This window comes from Heloderma suspectum, chromosome 11, assembly GCF_057233095.1.
Source record: "Heloderma suspectum isolate Gila_16-S chromosome 11, 16-S_ref, whole genome shotgun sequence".
NCBI classification, from domain to species: Eukaryota; Metazoa; Chordata; class Lepidosauria; order Squamata; family Helodermatidae; genus Heloderma; species Heloderma suspectum.
In genome coordinates this window covers 38,977,045-38,994,220 of record NC_139468.1, presented here as the reverse complement: position 1 = coordinate 38,994,220, position 17,176 = coordinate 38,977,045, and the positions used below count along the sequence as shown (strand labels likewise).

Genomic DNA, 17,176 nt, shown 5'->3' with positions numbered 1-17,176 from the left:
TGCTTAAGGGAAAAATCGTTTATTTGAAAATCAGATGCTTAAACACTGTTAGAAAATACAAAACTTCATGACAAATTTAAGAAAAGTGTAATATCATTGGATACAAACAGGTCACTATCCTGCCAGGGTTGAATGAAATCCACACGGTGCTTTGAAGTCGAGACTGCCTACCTGTATAGCATCTTAATATCTGAAGTTGACACACCTCCCTGCAGTGAACTTGTAGCTGTCTGTATGCTAAAGAGAAGAGGCTAGCCTTCCAGCTTATCTCCATGTGCATAGCTGAGGTGTCTAAAACAAGAAGTTAGTGTGGATTACAAAAGTATTGGCTTGGATGTAAAATAGTTGGCTTGGATGTAAAATAGTTTCCCCGTAACTTGGTATGAAAGCCTAAATCAGCCCCTCCCTTCTCATCTTCACATGAGCTGAGTAAGCTGCTGCTGCTGCTCCTCCAGAAATGCGGTGCATCCAACCAACCGCATCTGGGTATCACTCTGAAAAAGTATGGAACTGCTGTCTAGAGCCAACACAGTAGCTGCCCGGTGTTTATCAGGCACTATGTTCTTGTACAGAGTCTGAGTTTATATGATCGTTTTTTCATGTGTTACAGAAAAGATACTGCCAAGCTGTTCCTGAAAAATATGCAGTTCATATGCACCTGCGACGTTTGTACAATTGCATCTTGTACTGCCTATGTTTAGATACAGATATCATTCAAGAGTTACAGGAAAGATGCACTAAAAATCTGCGGGCCAGTCTCTGCTTTAATGTATGTTGTGCCTCTGAAAATATCTCTGCAGTCAACAGCAAAATTAGTTAAAAGGGAACTGTCCAGGACATTTAAAAACCTTTGGCAGAATCCAACCGAAGTGAAGCAGCTATCTGATTCAGTCTCATTGGAGTCAATGGGACTTAAATGTTTAACTTTAGCTGGATCGTGCCGTGTGTGTGTGTGTGTGTGTGTGTTGGGGGTGGGTGGAGAGAGAAATCAAGTAAGCAAAATGTCTGACGAGCATAAGCAGAATATGGTGAGGGAGGGTGGGCTCAACAGAGGAGAATGCATCTTCAGGACAATTATTTTTAAAAATAAATTATACCTACAGGAATAGGATGTAAACAAGTTACACTGAAAATAAACATGGATCACTAGCACCTGATTGGCAAGAGAGGAGTGTATGAAATGTCTTCATAAATGCAGCCTCGCACGGTGAAAGATGAACTGCAATAATTTTCTAGTGAAAATTAGTCAAATGTTTTCTGTAGCTGTGCTACCACAATGCATTGAGAAGAACAGGTAGCCACAGAAGAATTGCAGATTCAGTACTTCACAGTGATCTTTTCCAGTTTGCCCTTTACACTCTAATCACACTTATTCAAGAGTAAATTCTGTTGATTTAATGGAATTTACTTGTAAGTAAGCTTAAGAGTGCAGCTTTAGTTTCAGTCCTGGAAAATAAGATGTATACTTCCTTTCTTAGTTGCCACATTTGAGGGAATAGTAAACCAAGCGTCCCCTTTTCTGTAAGAATGCATTGCTGTAACTAGAAACTACTGATATGACTGGCATTTACCTGATCCTGAATAAATGCTGTAATTTGACCAGTGGAAAATGTTGCCACTTGTTATGGCAAGAAGCCCTTAGAGTTATAGGTATCTTTTGGTCAATAGTTTAAAATGTTTCCATTCCCTTGATGACTCCTTAATGAAACTTCCGAAGTGGCAATATATGCAGGGCCTTCCTGTCCCTTCTTGGGCATCACATTGCAGTACACCTCCTTGGAGAAGTGGAGTCTGCATTTGCCTGTTTCCTGATGCTTTCTGTTAAAAACAAAGTGTAGATCTATTGTCATTCAGATTTCTCAGTAACCATCCATGTTAGGCTCCAACAAAAGGTCTTCATTCTTTCTAAGACCAGGTTTAAATTACTGGGTTTTCTACTCTTCTGTAACAATGGGGTTTAATGGTTGTGTATGATAAATGATCTTTGCCGACTCCTCTTCTTTGTGCCTACTATGGGGCATGTTCCCTCCCTCTGTTAGTAGACAATTGGTCATTAATAAGGGCCTTTTTCTTAACACTTAAGCCCTAAGCTACAGAAAGTTAGTCATGCTGAAATCCAGTTGAAACTAGAGGGTCAAGTTTGTTGCAACTAAAGCCCTATTCAGACCTTCTCCAGGCATACACCAAATGGACAGAGAAGGGGGAAGTAGGATTTTGCTGCTGGTCCTGACCTGGATGTGTGTTCAATACAATGAACTGGTTTACAAGATCACCACAGCTTATTTGAGCTACAGCAAACCACAGTGCCCCTGGGTGCCAAATTGCTTATTCAAGCCCTGGCAGCAGCTTGTTGTGTCATTTGAACCAGGCAACACGGCTTGTTGGAGGGGGAAACAACCCTCTAGTAACCCATGGCCTGTTGTAGGGTTGCTTCCCCCTCCAACAACCCATGCTGTCCAGGTTCAAATGAGACAGGAAACCATAGCAACTCCCCACCAGGGGTTGAATTTCCAAAGTGGCTGTGGGTATGTGCTGCAAACCACTGTGGCTTAAATAAGCCATGGTGGGCTGCGGTGACTGTGTGAACCAGCCCAATATCTGCAAAGGGATTCCTACTTTTGTACAGCTGTACATGCATAGGTACTCCACATGACTGTGATTCCTAATCACACAAGGGCATGAAATTTGCATGAAATATGTACACATGTACAGCTGTACGTGAATAGGTGCCCCTTTCCAGACACCTTGTCAATGTATGTATGTCAAAGGGGCAGGGGGACATTGCATGTGACATCAGGGGTAGGGCCAGCTTTTCACATTCTGCTTCCCCTGCTCCATGCGTAGATTGTAGGCTTGGGGGACAAGTGAAGAGGGCTTAAGCCTCAACGGCGCCAATTCATTTATTGAATGAATAAAATACATAGCTATTGCTAAAAGTGTTCCAAGGTGACCTACATTAATTAGAATAAAATCATGTTTAAAAATAATGTAAATTATGATGCCTAGCAATATAATTTTGGGAGGGGGGAGTAAATGCAAAAACCAACTGGTCAAGAAGGAGCTAAAACAAAATAACTAAGAAATAGTTATCTTTCCTTGGTGCCTAAATGCTGACAATATGGATTTCACAGGGAACAAAGATACAACAGCAGAGAAGACCCTGTCTTTAGTCACTACCCTCCTTACCTCAAATGGAAGAGGGACCTGAAGGAAGGCCCTAAGTCAATAAAAAGTATGTGCTCAGGCACATATGGGAGGAGGTGATCCTTCAGATATTCTAGGTCAGGCCATTTAGGGCTTAACAGGTCACAATTAGCACTTTGATGGCATTGGAAAAGCACTGGCAACCAACATAGATTTTGCAGATTGGTGTAGTATGTTCATTGTGGGGTGACCCAGTCAACTGCCTTGTCATTACATTTTGGACCAACTGAAGTTTCTGAGTGATCTTCCAAAGGCAGCCCCACATACAACACATTAGAGTAGTGTGACCTTGCTGCGACAAGAGCTTGGGTAACTGGCAATATCGCAGTCAATGGGACTTAAAAGAGTGGCTAGCTTCCTTTGGATTTAGGTCACAGCATAAAATTAAGCTGACACTAGGCTGGATGGTTCAACTTAATTTTATCCAAAGCAAGATGGAAATCCAAGGACTTGCCTTACCTGCCAAATCTCTCCTCCCAATGCCCACCAGGCCTTCATACAGTCCTTTGATTGGGTTTTCCCCTGCCATGATTATGCCATGAAGCCAAATTAACAAGATCCTGTGACCGTGTTCCCTGTAGCTTTTGGTGCCTGAAAAGTAAGAACAGGCAGTGTTAGAGACCGGGGTTGGAGTGAGTAGCTGGGGACTTGGAGAAACCAACACCAGGCGCTTTTAGTTTTCCATCAATAAAAAACAAAGTTAAGGAAAAATATACCTCTGCTACTCACACATGGCCTTGAAATTGTTCCAGGAAAGTGAAGCAGAAAGATATCTTAGGCATTTTTATTTACACAGTTAGCTGTAGTTAATCTCCTTGACAACTTTATTATTGAATAAATGATCATTTACTGAGGAGTTGCATGAATGGATTTATTCAGTCTTCCAATCAAAGCTTTATGTATTAGAGTTCAGGCCAAGTTACTATTTTTTTTAGGCCACTGATGAAGACTGTTCGTTGAAATGCATTTGGCCTTGTTTAATACAGTTTTTATATATTAAAGCATTGTCAAAACCAGTGTTGTATTATAAAAACCATTTTCATAATACAGTGCTAGTACAGTCTCCTATTGTTTTCCTTTAAAAAAATCTGTTAAAGGGGTCCTACGCCAGGCTACTGAGAGGGGCCCTTTTAGTGGAACATTTTTATGGAAAAATTAGTAGACTTTACCAGCACTGCATTATGAAAACCATGGGCCCTAAACCACTGTTTGATAATCTGGCCCTGGTGAAAATGGCCTTGATTTCCATCCTCAGAAAGAAAAACTCACAAGTGCAGGGCCAAGTATAGGCATTTCTTTTTACCGTTCTGCAACCTTTTTGCAGATCGCCTGGCTAGAGCTTGTGAACTTCAGTGAGAAGTCCTCTGGCCTAGCGATAAGAAGTTCAGCCTACCTGCCCACTGGTGTTCAATTGCTCTGATATGCGCCTCAGTGAATTTCCAGTAATGTGCTAGCTTCTTCCACTCGCTGGGCTTGAGGTATTTGGTAGCAAGCCGCCACATGACTGAGCGGATGTGCTGAGTCTCCAGCCGGTGGTCCTGCTTGAAAGTTAAGTGCTTGGCTACCCAGGAGTCGGAGTCACTGTTCAGATTATCCTGCAAAAATGTCAAGGTTTATTTCACTGCTAACTGAAGAGGTATTAAACAAAGAAAAAGAAGGCTTTTACTGCCTGAATATCATTCCCCTGCTTCTGGAGAAGATTTGGTCTCAAGCTCTATGCATTGGTTCTTTGGTGGGGGTACTGCCCTACGCTGCCCATAACACATCATCAATGTGTTCTGAACCACTTGCATCACTGAATTTGCTGCCTTTCTTGGCAATGTTTCCTGACTCCCATGTCTTCACCTGACTCTCTACAGGGTGGGCAGAAGGTAGATCTGGATCTATTGGTAGATCTCTGGGTGATTTGCAGGAGATCAGCAAGGATTTCTGACCCTCCAACCGTAGAAGCAACAAAATGACTCTTCCCCTCCCCCCACACACTAAATTATCCTGCTGAAATGAAGAAAGTGTGAGGAAATCAGGAGTGGATTTTTGTGTGGAAGGACTATGAGTTGCATTCAAAACCAATTCCTGAGGTCAGAGTTCTTTAATTCTATGTCTTTTGAACCAGGCTCCACTTGGTGGATCTCAGGGTTCTAGTAAAAAACAAAGTAGATCCCACAAGTCTGAAGTTTGCCCAGCCCTGCTCTAGAGGGCAGGGCCTTTGTTGTCCCTAAGCTCTGTATGAGATTTTTCCCCAAACCCACTTTCTCTGGCCTTCCATTTCTTCAGTTCAGTGCTGCCTCATGCCGTCTCTTCCCTTGGTCCTCTGCCTCCTTCACTTTACTCCCTACTGTTCCCCTTTCTTCTCAGCAGTACACTGATGCTAGGCTTTTGTCAGCTTTATTTTCTCAACTCCTTTCCATTTTTGGTCCTCCTTTTCTTGAAGTCCATGCTTTTCTCAGCTTGCCTCCACCTCTTACCTGGTCCCTGTCTTGTCGGCACCATCGCTTCCGCCCCATTCCCCCTTCTCGCCAGCAGTACACTCCTCTTCCTCATCTCTACCCTCCATGTGAGATTTTTCCCAGCCAAACTGACCTTTCCCTTCTTTCACAGAACCCGCACTGTTTATTGACATTCTGTTGCTGACTCCCTTCACCAATCAGTGTTTGTGAACATTCCACAATGGCTTTCGTCTGATGACTATGGCTAGTCACTCTGAATGGTAGATACGACGCCCAGCTACCTTTTCCCATTTGTAAAACCGATCAGCTTTGATGATCATATCAGCCAAATTGATGTGGTTCCCACGGGCAGCAATATCTAGGGATGTTTTTCCTTGCTGCAATCAAAGGGAGGAGAAGGAGAAGGAAATAAATACAATGACTACAATAAATACAAATATAATACATATAAGCAAAAAAAGTGCAAGCATTTATCACTGTCTTAAATTATTTGATTTCTGCCACGTCTTGAGTGTGCCTGCCCCATTTACTACTGATGACAGATGCAGCCTTCTCCTCTCTGCTTTTCCTTCCTCTCACCTGGGCCTGCTCAGCTCTGTCTAGCACTCTGCTGCCAAAGTCCTCCACCACTCTCCTCCCTCTAGTCACGGGACACCGCTCCTTCAACCCCTGCACTGCCTTCCTGTCCGTGCCAGCATCCTGCACCCGCTCCTCCCTCTTGCCTCCAAAGCCCCGCATGGCCTCGCCCCCCCCTCGCCCAGCTCTTCTATCCCGACGCATCCCTGCCTCTGATGGTTGCTCCTCCAACGCCACCATCCCCTGCTGGCCAAAGGTCTCCTACCCCGCCCTTTCCCTGTTGCTGCCCCGGAGGCTTGGACCTGCCTCTCAGGATGCCTCGTGATGCCACCTCTTGGACTTCCTTCCAGTCCCTCCTCAAAGCCCACCTTTTCCATGAAGCCTTTGGCACAACCCCTTGCAACGAAGCCTGACAACATGTAATTGAAACAACTGGACATTGCTTCCCCTGTTTACCCCTTCTCCTGTGCTGAGTTTTAGATAGTAAGCTCCTCTTGTACCCTATAAAGTGCCATGCACCCTGATGCCCCCATGCTGACAGAAATAACAACAAGCAATGGCATGCATGTGGAAATGGGCCATCACAGATGTAACAGCCAAAGCTTCTCCATTACCTGCTCCCCCTCAAACACAAAGCTTTCCCAGAGAGTCAGTTTGTCTATTCATCTAGCAGCCGCCAAGAGTTCAGCGCATCAGCAAACCAGCACTTTACTCCAGTCTGCATACTTATTTCTTTAATCCCCTGTATCGTGCTTCCTAGCCCTCCCCCTCCCCCATGGGCTCTTGAAATGGCTTGCAAGAAAGCCGCATCATACAGTGACATTGTTTCTGTTCCTAATGTAGTCTTCAATGAGGCCTCTACAGGGCGCTAGGATCACACAGGCCAAGTTTTCTGACTCCCTTTGGCATTGTTCTTGAGTCACCACTTTCCAGATGGTACCTCCTACAGAGGACCTCAGAGGCAAGGGGATGGGGCTGAGCTACTGGAACCTGCTCGGCTCTGGGTGAGTAGAAGTCCTCCTTTGCTGGCCTTCCTTGCTTGCTTTTTCCGTATCAAAGAGCTTCCCCTTCAAACACCACATGCGTTCCTCTTTTCAAAACCTCTTAACTGTGGCTGACAGGAAGGGGAGACTTAAAGTCAGGTAAAGCCTGCACACGTACAGAGCCCTATTAGAGGGATTCCTGCAACCGGGTTATTTACCTTGTCTGTTAGCTTTAAGTTCACGCCAGCGATAAGGATCATCTCGGCAATGTCCTGCCTGCCGTGTTCTGCAGCAATATGAAGAGGACTCTGCTGCCTCTGGGTAAAATGGAGAACAAGAAGCTAGTTTGAACAAGCTCAGGGAAAGGCCCATTGCAGAGCAGGAGAGTAGACTTTAGGCTTGCGGGATCTACGGTGTGTGTGTGTGTTTACTAGAACTCTGAGATCCACCAGCTCAAACCTGGTGCAAGACACAGACTTAGAATTACAGAATCTGGAGCCCAGGAACTTGTTTTGAGTACCAGAACTGAACAGAGCTCACCGTGCTTCCATTTTTATTCCTCCCCTGCCACCAATTTTTAGCTCCTAGCATTTTCGCTCTTCCTAACGTCACTGACCAGTATTCTATTTCCCCCTTTTACACAACTTCTCAAGTAATTTCGTTGAAGAATCTGTGATGTATAATACAAGACTTGTGCTGGAATTTCTTTAATAATCTCGTGGACTTCCTTCCGATACTCTTAAATCTCATTAAAATGCTGTCAGTAATGTAAAATGGCTGCCCTATATTCACCAGCAAGCAGCCAGAGGTGGTATTTATTAGATCCTCGATCAGTTGGGAGCCCCAGTGAAACATCTTACATTATCGGGGATATCCAGGTCACATTCGGCGTCAATTAGGAGTTTAACGAGGGCTGGATGGTTCTGTAGCACCGCGATGTGCATAGCTGAAGAGTTCTGCTGTGGAAAGAAGCAATGTTAATACTTTTGTATAGAGCTGAAGGGGGAAGGCTGGTTTCGAAGCTACAACTTTGGAGCTAGATGCTCTGCCTGAACTCTAGGGGTGCTTCCGGACGAGCCTTTTGCCACACCATTGCTCTGCCTCATTCACAGGATTTTATGGGAAGATCCAGCCATCACCCTCATCAGCCTCCTGTGTTTCCCCACTGCTTCTTCCATCTTCTTCCTTTCCACAAGAAATCCATGAAGGAAGAAAAGATGGAATAGCTGCCCAAAGCCTTTTGATGGGGAGTGCTAGGAGCCCTCTGTCTGGAAGCAGCCCAGGTATGGCCGTGGGTTATGATGGCTCAGTGGAATTAACAGGTATGGCGCCCTGCAGGTGTGCAAAAGCACCACTGCTTCGTCTGATCCACAGACATACTCTGGCACCAGAAAGGAACACATTTTAGGGCTAACAGCACAGAGGAGGAGAGAGGCCATCAACATACAAAGATCATACAAAGAGTTCAGGTTCTCAGGCAGAGATATCTCCCAGCCTTTGAAACTGGAGATGTGAGGAACTGACTGCTAGAACCTTTTGCACGTGAAGTCTGCATTGAGAAAGGCCCTCCTGGTTCAAGAGGATTCTTTTAGAACCTTTATATCCATCCCCCTTTTTTCTGTCACGGAATTTAAGTTGGGGTATGTGGAATTCCCCAGGAGGTCTCCCATCCAGGCACTGACCAAACTCAGACCTGCTTAGCTTCAGAAAGGCGGCTGCATCGTGTGCCACCGGATCATGCAGGGTACAGAAGCCAAGGATGTGCTGGAGGGTGGTGGAATTTCACCTGCTGGTTTGAGCTAGACAGTCAGAGCTTTGGCTGCGGGTCTCTTCGGACTTATTTAACTTGCAGCAAGAGTCCGAGAAAGGAAGTCCAGCTGGACCCAGTAGATAAGCTCTCATCCCTTCTTGTCACCTGACTAAATGTGTCACCTGACTAAATGGGCCACTTACGTAATTCAGTGCATCTGTCTGGATCCCTGCATCAATAAGCATTCTGGCCACGTCTTCATAGCCATTCAGTGCAGCATAATGAAGGCTGGTCATCTTTTTCTGAAAGTGAGAACATCATTCAGACGATACAACCTTGTGCTCCCAAAACGCCTCGACGACATCAGCACTGTCTGGTTATTCAGTCTCTTACAAGCTGTCCCAAATATTGCTCAGCACCCTCCCTGGCTGGGAACTGGGATGGCGATCACCTTCCAGTGGGCTCCACTTACCTGAGTTTGGGCACTGACGTCACAGCCAGCTTCCAGGAGCAGCCTGATGCAGCAGCGATGTCCTCCTTCGGCAGCCAAGTGCAGTGCGGTCAGCCCTTCCTGGGAACGGAGAGGTAAACGAGAACTCTGGCTGCACTCCCAATTCACTACAGTGAGGGGGAGGCCCCCTGCAGCAGCCAGAGAAGGAGCTGCTGTGCCAATGCTCGCTTTCCTCTGTCCTCCTCATTCCTTTTTCCTTTTGCATCATGTCTCTTCAACAGCGAGCCTGCGGGCAGGGACTCTCTCATCTTTCAACATATGTACAGTACTTAGAACACTTTAGGGTGCAATCCTATGGGGATAGGCGGCCGCCTCCAAACTCAGAGGCGGCTGCCTATCCAGTGCAGGGTGGGCGGAGCACGGAGGGGATCGTTCCTTCCGCACTTTGTCTGCCCTGCGTTTGTGGCTAGACAGCCGATTTTGGCTGTCTAACCGCGGGAGGGTGAAGTGGGGGAGAAGGCTGCTGGACAACACATGGGAAGTATCGTACTGGCATTTCCGCCCTCCCCGCCCTGGAACGCCCCATTTTGGCTGCTCTGCGCTCCTCTTCTGAGCACGGAGCTGTTTTGTGCTGCCTGCGAGGCAGCGCAGAGGCGGGGGGAAGGTTGGTTCTCTGGGAACCGACCTCGGAGAGTGGGCTCCGAGGTCGTTTCCTGGAAAATCACATATCCTATGGACTAGTAGCCGTAGGATTGCTCCTTTAAGCACTTTATAAGTTTTAAATTATCAACATGATCATGGCAATGGCTAGATCCCATCAGCCCCAGCCACCATGCCAGTGATCAAGGATGATGGGAGTTGTAGTCTGACAATGTCTGGAGGGCTGCGGATTCCCCATCCCTGTTTTTGGTGTGGTGTAGCAGTTTGAGTGTTGGACTAGGACTTGGGAGATCTGGGTTCTAGTCCTCACTTGGCCATGGAGCTCACCAGGTGGCTTTGGGCCAGTCATGGACTCTCAGCCTAACCTACCTCACAGGGCTGTTGTAAGGATAAAATGGAGAGGAGGAGGATCAAGTATGCTGCCTGGAAGTCCGTGAAGGAAAAGTGGGATATAAATGTAATGAACAAACAAATGTGGATTAGCTCCAGTTATTATTGACGCTGATACTGGACTAGCAATATACCTTACAAAATAACATGAGCAGAAAACCTTTGGAGTTCATCCTCTAAATGGTGGTGGTGGTGGAGACAGCGGGAGTGGAAGGAAAGGAAAAGCAAGAATAACAAACAACACAGAGAGAAGGAGAGTAAAGAATAACAGGAGATGAATGCAGCTACACATTCTTAGTGCATAGTTTCAATTGGGGTGAGAACTTAAAAGGTTAAGCAAAAAAGCGTCATGGAAAAGGTGGATTTGGAGTAGAGATGGATGAGCTCTCTCAAGCTTGCCTTGGATGAACCCAACCATGATCCAACTAGGGTATGAGCGCAACAGCACCCTCCTGCTCATGTTCCACAGCAACTGGTCTACATAGGCATACGACCTCTGCTCATGCAGGTAATATATAGCCATCATTGCTCCTCTTGGTTCCACATGGACCTATGGCCCGACTGGCATCCACCAGGAAAAGAGCCTTCAGTGTGGTGGCCTCCTTCCTATGGAATTCTCTGCCTTTGGAAGTCGGGCAGGTGCCAACATTGTGTTGCTTCTGGCAACTCCTAAAAACATTATTATTTTGGGAAGCCTTCCTTGAGTGCAGTTTTATCAGAGCTCTGTTTCTTTTTAAAAATAGTAATTATTTTAACATAGTGTTTTATTTTTATCCTATCTGAATTGTTCACTGCTCTGAAATCTGTCTGATGTAGAGTGGTATACAAATGTTGTAAATAATAAAGAATAATAATCATGACTAGTAACCACTGATAGCCTTCTCCTCCATGAATTTGTCCAATCCCCTTTTAAAGCTATCCAAGTTGGTGGCCATCACTATTTAATTAATTAATTACATTTATATCCCACCTTTCTTCCATCATGGAACTCAAGGTGGCTGGCTACATGTGGTACCCAGCTGGTCTCCTCTCCAAGCACTGACCAGACCCAAACCTGCTTAGCTTCAGCAAGGTGAAGCTCTTGTGCCTTCAGACCATGCCCTGGGACCACTACATCTTCTGGAAGTGAATTCCATAGTTGAACTATGTGCTATGCGAAGAAGTCCTTTCCATCCATGTCCTGAATGTCCCGCCAATCAGCCTCATCGGATGGTCCCACTGGGTTCTCGTATTATGGGAGAGGGGAAAAAGCATCTCCCTATCCACTTTCTCCGCACCACTTTCTCCCTGTCCACTCCCATGAGATAACTTTGCCAGCATCTCTAGTCTGGAGCTGGGGTTGGAAAAAGAAGTAGCACTGCAGAGCTGCTCTATGATGAAGAGGAAGAGACTTTGGGGGCAGCGGTGGGTGGGAGAGTCAGAAGAGTGAAGATGATGGTGAGGGAAACAAGCTGTATGCCCATGCGGTAAGCTGCTTTGGCTGTTAAATGGTTGAAGTCATTCCTCTCCAATCGAGTGCTCTCCAGTTGTGTTGTACTGCAACTCCCATCATTCCTAACCAGTCCAACACATCTGGAGGGCACAAGGTTGGGGACAAGGTTGGGTTTAAGTTCTCCTTAAAGGGCTGTGTTTACCTTTGCTCCCCAAGGAGAACCCCCCTTTTAAAAAGTCTTCCACTCACTGTATTCTTCTCATCAAGGTTCATTCCGGCTTCTATAAGCTTCCCCAGCACCTCTGCATGGCCATTCTTGGCAGCTAAATGGAGAGCTGTGTTCTTCTCCTGCAGACCAATGTGACATCCAGCATAAGTAAGAGGAAGCGAGAGCTACCGGGCGGGTCCAATAGGACCGATGGTGGCATCCTTTCCAGGCATCAGTAAACTGAGGGCCAGTCTAGTTAACTCTCTGCTGAAAGATGGGGTCAACACACCCTGTCAGCATGGAAAACGTACATAAAACATTTGGGTCAGCCTTCTACAACTCCATGTTCCAGGCAGTCCTTAGCCACGATGAGGCGTGAATTGCCTACGTGGTGGTTCAGCCTTCCCCTCCCTAGTTTAGTGAATAATCAGTGTTTTCACTCTTACGGCTTTTGGAGTCAATTCTGCCCCTATTGGAATGAGTGAGAAAACCAAAGATTAAAAAAGAGAGCTTTGGCTATTGGGTGGTATACAAATGAAATCAATCAATCAATCAAATAAATAAATAAATACCTTACGCGGGTAAGGTGCTAGAGGTCAAAGTGACCCTGCAAACTTCTACTTGTTGAGTTACTGGTCTACAGATGCTTAGCCCAAACCTGCTCATTTCATGCGAGAAAGAGGCGTAAAGAGTAAAAAAACCAATATGTTTCCTCTTTCTATAACTGGCAAATCACTTACTCCCCTTCACATCACCACCACCAACCATACCAGGGCTCTATCACACCCCACAGGTGTACAGATGTTAATAGCACAATATGTTTTCTAAAGTTTAAAAATCAATGGGGTCACTTAGACCCCACATACAATTTGGGTAGGTTTTTTATTCTGGGGTATTGCTGATTCTGGTGACTTTTGTGCATCTGTGTTATTTTACTGAAGCTCTCAATCCAGTCATGATTTTTTTTTTTAAACTTGCAAACAGTATTATGCTTAAGAAGTTCTGCCAGGTGTTTTATTTGCGTGGGCTTCTGGGGGGACATTGGACTTTGATCCCAGATTGGTACAGTCCATTTTTCTATTGATAGGGGGTTTAAGCCTCTGCAAGGCAGGATCCAGTGCACCCAAGAGCATCAGCCATTTGACAGGGCAGGCGCCAGTCCCTTTACCTACCTTGTCTTTGATGCTGCGGGTACAGCCTGAGCCAACCAGGAACTCCACCACCTCCAGTTGCCCGTTCTCTGCAGCTAAATGAAATGCGGTTCTGTCCATCTTTAAGGAGAGAAAGGTTGGAGACGTGTGGAGGAAGCACCATAATCGCTGCGGATACTTAACATTCACTTTCATGTCAACAAGGTGGTAGGTGCCACACAAAGTGTGTCCGTTATTTCATTTCCGTGCGTTTCTGAGCTTTATCACCCATTGTGCACTGATCTATTTCCAGCTTTGCTGACAATATCAGTAAGACTAGCAGTTTTTAAGCTGTTAGCTTCCGAGATTCCTTTCCACACTGACATGTGAGAAGCCCTGTGTATTTGCCATGGAAGGCCTCTGTGTCACGGAGGATTCTGGGAAGCGCTCGAGGGCAGGAATGGGGAACCTTTGGCCTGTGGGCTGAATTCAGCCCACCAGGCCACCCCACCCAGCCTAGGGAGGCCTTGGGCAAGGCCCCCCCCCCAAGAAGGGAGAGGGGCAGGAGGGAGATCGTGCTCCAGGGGCATCCACCTCCCCACCCCTGCTCTAGCGTGGAGGTCTCCAACAGGGTGCCCTGAGCAGCAATATGCTGACAGACACATCTCATGGCCTCCGCTATGCTCCTGGTCCCACCTTTCAAAAATTATTATTTCTTAAGATGTTTTAAATTTTAAAAACATTAACTGGGAGGCTGACATGCTGCACAGTGGGGGGCTGCCCTTCAGCACCACCGTCCTTTGGGTTCGTAAGAGTGGTTTTGTGATTTGGAGCTCAGACCCCACTTCTGCCTTTACTTAAGTTCTTGGCCAAGTTAGCTCTGGCAGCCATTTGGCAGCCCTGCCAAATTTGGCACGCCATAAAAAGACAAATAAAATTTGGCAACCATTCAATGGCAGCATTTTATGAATGGGCAAGCCCCTGTGGCAGCCATTTTGTGAGAGTGCTCATGACACTCCCTCAAAACTCTGAATGTGCCCACAGGCCCCCAAAGGTTGAGGACCCTGGCTCTAGCACGTGCTTTCCGCTCACTCACGGCGAGATCAATACGATACACAAGCTGTCTTTCAGGGCAACCTGTCATCCATTCCTGATCATCTCATTGAGGAATCCAGGGTTCCTCAGTCCATAGCTTGGGAAAACCACTGTCTTAGACTTGCCCACCTTATCTTTCTTATCCAGCTGCACATCCTCGAGGTCTTCCATGATGAACTCGATCACCTTGATATGACCTCTCTGGGCTGCACAATGCAGCAGGCTGCGTCCATTCTGGGAAAGACAGGGAACAGGTTTCAGCTCCTGAGGGGTGGGCCAAGCAACTGGCTTTTAAAAAATTAGCTTAATCTGCTACGCTTTCCATTTCTGGTACCATACAAGACAGGAAATTTAGCTCAGGGATGGGCAGGCTTCTGGCTTGCAGGATCCAGTCTGTTTTTTTACTTAGAACCCTGAAATCCACCCATTGGAGCCTGGTACAAAAGACATCCACTTAGAATTGAATGATTCTGATCCCAGTGATTTGTTTTTAGTACCAGAACAGAGCTCACAGTCCTTCCACAAAAAAATCCACTCCTGGTTACCTCCCGTCCCCCTTTCTTCATGTCAGCAGCATACCTGAGGGCAGGGACAGTCATTTCATTGTTGCTATTGCTAAACCACTGGGAGTCAGAAATCCTTGCCAATCTACTGGAAGTCACCCAGAGTTCTCCCAGTAAATCTTGATCTACCTTCCGCCCAGCCCTGGTTTAGTTAATGATGACTAGCAGGTTTTGTTTGTTAAATGGTACATCAGAGGTCAGCAACTGGTGAAGTTCAGCCCCTGAGCGATGCAAGTTGCCCCCTCTCTTCGGTTGCCAAACTTAGAGAGAGAGTGAGACTGAACAGCATCTAGACAAATGAGATTTGGCAGTAGGCCATTTTGAGCCGTGGGTGTCATGGATCTGCCACAAAAGGTTGGCGGCACAGTTGTCAACGTGCCTGAAATGATTACTGAAGAAAGTGACTATGGGCTCCTTCACACGGAGCTTTTATCCTGCAATTGAGATTGCTCCTTCACAGAAGTTTAGACACTCCAGGGCATCTCCTGCACTAAATGCCCTTTGTTCCGTTTTTAAATAGATCGCAGATAATGAGCTATCAAATTACCCCGCTGTGTTCCGCTTCAGTTCCCTCCGTGAAAAGAGTTAAAGCGGCAAGAAGAGGAGCGAGATCAATGACAGAGAATGGAAGACTCAGATATGGGGAGAAGGGCGGGGGGAGGAAGCACATGTAAAGTGGTGATCCTGCATTTAAAACGGAAGCAGAAAGCCCCGTTTTAAATGCAGGGTTTTAGGCTGGTGTAGAGATGCCCTATTTCACCCCCACAAAAAAGCAAAAGCTGTCTTGTCTTGGAGCTGCAAGCCCCAGGCAATTAAGCATGTTGCATAGAACATAATTAGAAATCTAGAAAATTAAATAATAAGGTAACTGGTACCAATAGAGAAGACACAAGCAGGTTCACAATGAATTCAGGGTAACTGGCATAAAAATTATGGTCAAGATGACCTGGGGGGTGTCTCCACGAGCAATTTACTGCAGGTTGGCTGCGTTTGGAGGTCATTTGGGGTACATGACGTCATAGCCATCTCACAGCCATCCCAGAGATTTTCATGGAAAAGACAGTTTTTCTGAGACTACTTTTAGTCCGATTGCTTTCCTTAATTTGGCTTGTCTGTGCTTCTGTTGCGGTGTATATCAACCCTCCACATTTATATAATAGCTCTGCCCAGGAGTCTGTCTTTCACCTGGCTGTGACCTCACTGACCCCAATGTTTCCCCTCCCAGTGTTTCCCCAATGTTTCTGCCATTTTGCTGCTGGCCCTTCAGGAGTTCTGAGCTACTTCATGGTATTTACTTCGCCTTGCCTACCACTAACCTTTGGTGGCCATCCCCCCAAAAGTATAGGTGGGCTCTCTCAGCAGCGTCTATCTTAAAAAAATCCCCTTAAAAGCGCAACGTCGAAATAGCCCATTGCTGCTCCATTGTGAACCCGAAGCACTCCAGTTCACCAACCACAGCCACCTGGTGGGTGTGGGGAGTGGAATCTGGTTTCAATCTTTAACATTCCCCCCTTCTGTGCATGTTTACTCAGAAGTAAGAAATAAATCTCACTCCCCTGCTGTGAAAGGGTTGAAGGCAGACTGCATAACTCACCCTGAAGCGCTCTTTCAGGTCTCCCTTGCTCTCTTAAATCAATTGTGAGGTTGTGCTTCTTTGATGTTCTGTAGTTTCTCATTATGCCTTCTCATTGCAGGGGAAGGGAGAAAGAGAGAGGGTGGAAGCAGTAGGCAAAAGTGCACACATGGGGGGAAATGGGGTGGGGAGCAGTAGCTCCGCAGCAGATTGCTGGGGTGTGGTAAAACTGGGGTAGGGGGAGCTAGAAGTGGGGAACATTGCAAGCCTATGCATCTCTACTCAGAAGTAAGCCCCATTGGGTTCAGTGGGGCTTCCTCCCCTGTAAGTGGGTTTAGAATTGCAGCGAACATCTCCCAGAGGAGTTCTGAGAAACAAAAAAGAGGAACGTTGATTGATGATGATGATGATGATGATAAGGAGAATCCCTTCAAAAATGGGCAAACTGAAATCTGAATTTGAAGTAGGGATGTCAGAGAATTCCGCCACGGATCTCGGTGAGGCCGAATGCCAGTGCATTCGGCCCTGCGAACTCCATGGCGGAACGGCCTGCCACCCCCCCGCGGATCCCCCCTGGGACGAGCATAGCGGACGCTATTTGCGTTCCCCCTTATTTTCGCCGTCTTGGTCTACGTAAATATTTATGTAGACTAAGACGGCCAAAAATAAGGAACGCAAATGGTGGCGGCCGTAGCCGCCACCATTTGCGTATGC

The 17,176-nt window shown here is 46.4% G+C and overlaps 1 protein-coding gene across 6 annotated transcripts in view; it reads right to left on the bottom strand.

Moving 5' to 3' along the window:
* Position 1: 1 nt before the first annotated feature.
* The window catches only part of ANKDD1A (ankyrin repeat and death domain containing 1A), a 31,554-nt gene continuing 14,379 nt past the window's right edge, over positions 2-17,176 (bottom strand). Inside the window, exons 5-16 of one of the 6 annotated variants that reach the window (XR_014785417.1) lie at positions 14,456-14,560; positions 13,274-13,372; positions 12,143-12,241; positions 9,433-9,531; positions 9,164-9,262; positions 8,071-8,169; positions 7,429-7,527; positions 5,933-6,028; positions 4,598-4,799; positions 3,664-3,795; positions 1,572-1,818; positions 2-291 (exon numbers count right to left, since the gene is read on the bottom strand). Coding sequence is in view for 3 of the 6 variants with exons in the window: in XM_084817443.1 (XP_084673569.1) it covers positions 1,757-1,818; positions 3,664-3,795; positions 4,598-4,799; positions 5,933-6,028; positions 7,429-7,527; positions 8,071-8,169; positions 9,164-9,262; positions 9,433-9,531; positions 12,143-12,241; positions 13,274-13,372; positions 14,456-14,560 (1,191 nt within the window). In the remaining 3 variants the exon portion in view is untranslated. Of the gene's footprint in view, positions 1,819-3,663; positions 3,796-4,597; positions 4,800-5,932; positions 6,029-7,428; positions 7,528-8,070; positions 8,170-9,163; positions 9,263-9,432; positions 9,532-12,142; positions 12,242-13,273; positions 13,373-14,455; positions 14,561-17,176 lie in introns of all 6 variants that reach the window. The other 5 variants (XR_014785418.1, XR_014785419.1, XM_084817441.1 and 2 more) reach the window with 5 other exon arrangements.